Below are 7,146 nucleotides of genomic sequence, written 5' to 3'. Positions count from 1 at the left end.
ACTAAACACGACCCCTTTTAATACATGTTAACCAGGAGTCACTCTCATTTATAATTGCGGCATCGTCTGATAAAATCAACATGCATCTACACTAAAGAGCGGCTATATTACTTTTTTGTCTCATGCAGCGCACTGCCTGCGTCTGAGTAACAAACTAATAAAAACAGCAAACAAAAAAGTGCATGTGATATTAACAGACGAACTATGCTCATATTTATAATTCCAAACAATCAGTAAGCGACAGGTGCTAGGAAACGCTGTTTTGTACTCATTTATTGACGAGTCGGCTGCGGTGCGGCCAACTGAATGTGCTGCTTCTCTGCCGCTCACTGCACAGAACAGACGCCAAGAGAGGTGACACTTCTTCGGGAAAGTCGTAAAGTTCACAGCTGTTCCCTCACCACAGTGCAACAGTGAAAAGGGACCCCTTTCAAACAGTGTCGCATTCCGTACGTTGTTTAAGCGACATACACCGGTATTGCGGTATTTTTAAAATGAATATCATAACAAAAATAAACACCGGTATTCGGTATGAACCGGTACACCGCCCAGCACTAACACAAACGCACGCACACATCACTCGCACAGAGAGAGAAAGATGGGCGATCCCGCTGCGCACACAGATATGTTCAGGAGTAGGCCAATATAAACTTGTCAACGTAACTGACAAATTTTTACCCATTCGGTCAAATATTGCACTGCAAAGAGCAATACTAGTTTTAACTTGTCTATAACTTGGCAAATGACCATGGAATAAGCGGGATAATCAACGGTTTGCTGTGCATTAAATGATTTTAGAAAAAAACTCAACACGACCATCTAGTGGACTGTAAAGAAATTGATTTTATTATTCTACCAAATAGTATAATAAAAGATCGATACTTGGCGTCCGTGTATCGATACAGTATTGCCGTGGAAAATATCGCGATACTATGCTGTATCAATTTTTTCCCCCACCCCTAATATATAGTACCAGTCAAAAGTTTGAACACACGAATGGGAAAGTGTCCAAACTTTTGACTGGTACTGTACTATAATATACACAAAGAATATCGGCTGATATATCGATATCGGCGTTTGTTACTCCCTAATATCGGTATCAATATCAACCCCCAAAAAACCCATATTGGTCGGGCTCTAGTGTGGATGCTATAGTTACTGTTATCTTTATAGTGTGAATGGGCCTTAACAGTGCTAGATAGACAGTAGAGATAGACAGGTGGAATGTTTAATTACCATCTCTGCCATGGCCCAGACATTTTGAGGCTGTGGTGGCTCTGACAAGAATGGGATGATTCGTTTAGAAATAGACATGCGCATCCCTCTGTGCTCCACTCAGTGCTGTTGTGCTGTCAGTGAGTGCTGCTTGCTGTCTGTCTGCCGCTGTGTAACTCTTCTCACAAACTAGCCATGTCTGTCAAAACGTTCAGTGTCCCAGATACAGCTAGCACCTCTTTAAAGACCTTGTGAACACAGCGGTTAAATGAGCATTTCATTTTAGTTTAACTAGAACATGTATTCAACCGTTTAGCACTGACTATACTGAAGTTATTTTGGTTCCTAGATATTGTCTAAAGAAAATGTTCATGCAAGATATTTTACAGTATGTGTTTATTATTTAAATGAACTGAGTTCTCACATAGATTTTCTTTATAAACAAGAACCAATTATTCAATATGTCAAAGTTTGCATTGGTCAGTCTGAATGTTTAACTTGTATGTGTTGCAATTTCATATTCTGCTGCCTAATGCATGTTTTAGCAATTTAAAACACCAAGTGAAATATTCCAAAACACATAGACAACAAGACAGAATGAAAACCTCAGTGTTCAGAACTTCTTTTGTCAAAGAAAATAACCAGTGTTGTTTAACCTTTTCTATGACCTTCATTTCTGTTCAACTCTGGTGACCTTGTAGTTGTATCATACCTTTAAAGGGTACTGACGGGACAAGCAGAGAAGATTACTGGTTGGATATTAGGTGCTGCATTAGTATATTTACAGTGATGGGCCCTTATGGACTTCAGTGTTGCTCTGTCTCCAACATTCTACCAAAGCAGTTAAAAGAGATCTTTAATGGTGCATTAGTAATTCATTTGCCACATTTGATTTGTGGTTAAGATTGTTAGATGCAAATGTAATATGTTTATAAAGCACGTAAGTGAACATTAATGTTGAACTTTGAAAATGCACTCATTTCCGACATATAGACTACAGTTCAAAAGTATAGGGTTTATATAATATATATATATTATGTCTGTTATTTTCAGCAGGGCTGCATTTATTTGATGGAAAATACATTTGTTATAACAATCAATGCTGAAAACAGTTGAGCTGCTCAATATTTTTGTGGAAACTGTTTTTATTTTCAGTATTTTTGATGCATAGAAAGTTCAAAATGACAACATTTATTTGAAATAAAAATCTTTCGCGATGTTATACTAGTCTTTACTGTCACTTTTGCTCAATTTAACGTGTCCTTGCTAAATAAAAGTATTAATTTCTTTCAAGAAAATTTGACCCCCAAACTTGTAGCATATGGCTGCTGTTTAATTAGGCAACATGTTTTAGAATGCAGACTTTAGGGTACAAAATATTTCATAATGCTTGGTGAGTGCTGAGATACATGATTTATATACATTAGAAATACCAAACGAAGATTTCTTTGCATTATATATCTTCATTTTTTTAGTACCGACTTGGTACCGAAGTACCGGGTCTTTTGACAACACTAATATCTTCACCTCTGTATTTTATGGTAAATATGACAATAGTAATTGATTGAATTGAATGGTAGTTGATTGAGAAAATTATGTAACCGTCACAATTGGTTTGTCCTGGAAAATGTTTTACCAAGTTCAAGACAAACTGGTTGATTTCTCCAGGTGGTCTTTCTGACTTGTGTTCACATTTACTGTTTGCTTCACAGGCTGTTCGCTGCTATGACGTCTACATCTTAAAAGCTGAAGGGAAAGTGGAGCCAGAGGTGTTTTGCCAGTTAGGTCACTTCAACCTTTTACTGGAAGATTATCCTAAAGGTGAGTTCTGACTCAAGGAATATTTCTTTTATTGTCATTAAAAAATATCACAATCAGTCTTAATATGTTTCTTTTGTTTTCTTTTCAGCATTATCTGCATACCAGAGATACTACAGCTTACAGTCAGACTACTGGAAGGTGAGCAGGGCCGGAGTGGGACTCATTTTCAGCCCTGGAGTTTCATGCCTTAGACCGGCCCACTTTAGTTCACGACTGACTATAGGCCTATTTAAATAATGTAATTAAAACCTCAGTATATAGGCCTACGTCTGCAATAGTGAACTGTTCCCTACAGCCTTGTAATTCATTGTATTTTTGCTTGCATATCTTCAACAACTGAAGGAAAAAGGGGGGTCGTCTTATAATCAGGGTCGTCTTATATTCGGGCCAATACGGTAATTTAGGAGGTGAAAATACTGTGAAATTACATGCATACAAATGGCATGAAATTTGAAAGCAGAACAACTGAACTTCTATGAAACATTAGTCAATAAAGCATTTTTTAAAAATGGCACTTAAACTAAAATTTTATTGCAACCATATAGCCTATGAATGAATGAAAATGCATATTTTGCAATTAAAGAAAATTTAGAGAGTGTGGGCTACTTCTGTTACTTGGATTTGTACTTATCCAATTGGCTAGAAGTTGATGTAGCCTATTTTTTTCTCTATTCAAAAGTATTAACTTACAATAGTGAAAGGCGTCTTCCCTCATGTAGATTGAATGTTTTGATTGAATGCTGGATGTTGGCTCATGATCAATAAGTTGTTTGCATTCCCAAACTGATTTGGCAAAATCAAAACGCGGATAGTGAAAGGGAATTGTCATTAGCGCGAGTCCCGCTCGCTGTGAAGCAGGAGCAGACGGCAGAGGATTGATCGCTTGCAAATACGGGACAAACTGCGTTCCGAAGGCTATAGCTTTCATATGGGACGATTCCGTATTATACAGAACGGCTGGCAACCCTGCGAGTGGGCCTGCGAGAAAATAATAAATAAAAAGAGCGGGGGTGGGGCTGCTGTGAGTGCAGGCAGCCTAGGACAGCATCTATATCTCAACCCCATGGCATAACAACACCGGCCCTCGCGGCCACTGGGAATTCTCCCAGTCCTCCCGATTAGCCAATCCGGGCCTGAAGATGAGGGATGATTGATTCTCATTGGTTGTGGACTTGCACAGTTTACACTTGTTGTTAAATCCTTCCAACGTGTAGGCAGTGTTAAATACAGTTGTTAACAGCGTCCAGTGTGTTTTGGCAATTCATTGTGATAGGATAGCAACCACTTTTGGAGGTGGTTGTAGATGCATGTGGTAATATTTAATTTGTCTAATGCAGCGGTGCCCAATCCAGTTCCTAGAGATCTACCTTCCTGCAAAGTTCAGCTCCACCCTGATCAAACACAACCAAACCAGGCAATTAAGATATTCAGGAACACTTTATAATTACAGACAGTTGTGTTGAAGCAGGTTTGGAACTGAAATCTCCAGGAACAGGTTTGGGGACCACTGGACTAATGCGTCGCAGACAATATCAAAAGGTGGCATAATCATTGCGTCAAAACAAGGGTATTAAACTTAAAGTCTGCTAAGCAACAATGATACAATAAGAACTGAACAAATGTACGCACAAGACTCAATGGACTATTTGTAGTATGGCTACTTGCATTTGGATCGCCTGTAATTCCATGTGTCCATTGTTAGTGAAAACAATTCAGTTTGATGTGTCTGGCTAGGTGTCGCTGTCTGTATGAAAGTTTTTGAATGTGAAATGAGATCTTGTAGGAGTGTCAGTAATGGCCTCTGACAGTTCTGGGTTCTCTCCTAGAGCAAGAGTGACGCTTTTGGCGGTGAAATTTCCCTAGCAGAGTAAACTTTCAATGTGATTTGACTTCAGATAGGGCTGTCAACTGTAGAAGTGTCTTCTCTCACATACCAGTCGCTAAGCCTCAGCATATGGCTAATAGAAACTGATTTCCAGCACAGATGGACTAAACGTTCTTATGTGAGTTATTAGGTAGTTTCTAACCGTTTTTACTATAAATTACATTTTTTGCATTGGCACTATTTAGTTTGGACGCCTGAATGGAAAATTTGCCAATGAAAACATTGCAGACCGCAGCTGTGGAAGTTGAAGATTTCATACTTTCTCCAAAGCTAAGGGTTTTCTTTTTCCCCTCCCCGATTTTATTTTTTGCTCTCAGAGTCAGGGCATGTTCTAAATTTGTGCCTGCGCTGAAGGGGTTAAAAAGGGTGCTGTCTCAGCACTCAGACAGCTGTGTGTGATTTGTGCAGGTGTGATGAGCGGCCCGTGTGCAGTAGCATCAACCTGTCAAGAGTGATGAACCATGCGCTTTGCAGTCAGTGCTTCTCTGGCACGCTTTATTCTGCACCTGTCTTGACTTCACACTGCTGTCCGAGGTCTTGTGAGACAGTCATCCTTTTTAGATTGTAAATAAGTAGCGTGCGCTGTCATGCCAGTCGTTGAAAGCCCATATCATTGTTGACTTCCTGATTGCATTGGAACAGAGCCGCATTCATCTAAAATGTGAAACCTGGTTTGCACTTTCAAGACAGTCTTGTCATTTGAGTGCATTGGAATGCATGAACTGATAAAATGTGTACTTTGAATGCAGTGTCTGTCACATAAATGCAAATGCAGAATTTTCTGTTATTTTATCTACACTTTTTCCTGTAGGTCTACTCTGGTTAAAATGCAACGGCCTGAAATATAAATTGTTATTCACTGATAGTTCTGCCTTCTTGCCCTTCTTGCATTTTATGATTTCATATTGGATATTTAAATTATTTTTGATCATTTAAGTGTGTAATAATATTTTGGCTGTCTAGCTTAAGCTATTTGACTTTTCTTCCAGTGCTTTAAAAGTAGAAAACTCACTAAAAATTAAAATTAGTTGCAAGTTTTGTTGTTTGCGCTGCATATACTGGCTGTCATGAAACTCACCCTGTCTATATGAAAATGGTGACTGGGGTTTGTATTTGTTTGACCATATAGCCCAGTTCTAGTTTAATTCTTAAGTCAATCACTTCGTCAACTTACCATCTAGTTTCATCATCTAACGAAAGTGCATTTGTGGGGAAGACAAGCCGCAGTGGCTTTCAGTTTTAGTCACGCTTGGCCTCTGTGAGCACAGATAAGAGGTTCAGACATGATAATGTTTCATTGATCCATATTGTCTTGCACATTCCTTTATGTAAATATAACCTTTTGTGGTTGCGGGAGACGAAGACTTTGCCACCTTTTTAATTTAACACATGCTCATTAGCCACAGACATTTCTGTCCCCTGCTGAGTGCAGATGTGTCAGACCCGCTGTGCGGGTAAACCATCCTTAATCATGTGTACGGTGCCATTCTTTATTAGAAAGCCATTTTGCTAGAGATGCACTGATTGCAATTTTCTTGGCCGATTCCAATTTCAGATTTTTTGGTAGTGTGATCTGCCGATACCGATTTTTGCCGATTCCGATTTTCTTTCTAAGAACTATAATTGACAGCATATACAAACAAATTACGACTTGTCAACTCGTAAGTACGAACGTCCCAGGAGGACTTGAACGCAGCATAAAATGCGCAATACAAGCACCATTTAACCAGAGAGCCACCGATCCGGGCCGATCATTAGGAAAATCAGCCGATTCCGATCCCTGGCCGATCGATCGGTGCATCTCTGCATTTTGCTGATTAATTCAACTATGATGAATTAATGAATAGTTTCTTCTCATTATGTTTCTAACTCTCAGCTTTATTTTTTTTCCAGAATGCTGCCTTTTTATATGGCCTTGGTTTGGTTTACTTCCATTACAATGCTTTTCACTGGTAAGTACACAATTACTGTGTGTTCTGTGATGCATTTGTTTTCTCAGGCATTCCGTCTAGTTTCTTTTTCTTTTTTCATCTGTAACGTAACATTGCTGAAATATCATCCCTAATGGCATTTTTCATGAACTGAAGTGTGATGTTGATGCTTTCTCAGCTTACAGACGAATTAGAAATTCTGTATTTTGTTCTCCTCTTGTTCGTATTTTTTGTTTTTTATTTTATTTCCTTTTTTACATTTAGTCTTTTTTTTTTTTTTTTTTTTTTTTAAAA

The 7,146-nt window shown here is 38.6% G+C and overlaps 1 protein-coding gene across 5 annotated transcripts in view; it reads left to right on the top strand.

The window, feature by feature from the left end:
• Positions 1-7,146, top strand: part of LOC107748151 (lysine-specific demethylase 6A-like) — a 73,745-nt gene that overhangs the window by 13,517 nt on the left and 53,082 nt on the right. For all 5 annotated transcript variants that reach the window (XM_016562836.1, XM_016562835.1, XM_016562834.1 and 2 more), the window contains exons 3-5: positions 2,928-3,036; positions 3,125-3,174; positions 6,815-6,873. In XM_016562836.1, coding sequence (XP_016418322.1) covers positions 2,928-3,036; positions 3,125-3,174; positions 6,815-6,873 — 218 coding nt within the window. The remainder of the gene's footprint in view (positions 1-2,927; positions 3,037-3,124; positions 3,175-6,814; positions 6,874-7,146) is intronic.

Source organism: Sinocyclocheilus rhinocerous, unplaced genomic scaffold (assembly GCF_001515625.1).
Source record: "Sinocyclocheilus rhinocerous isolate Xijiao unplaced genomic scaffold, SAMN03320098_v1.1 scaffold289, whole genome shotgun sequence".
Taxonomy (NCBI): Eukaryota; Metazoa; Chordata; class Actinopteri; order Cypriniformes; family Cyprinidae; genus Sinocyclocheilus; species Sinocyclocheilus rhinocerous.
The sequence above is the reverse complement of the archived record's forward strand: the minus strand, read 5'-3'. Positions and strand labels throughout refer to the sequence as shown.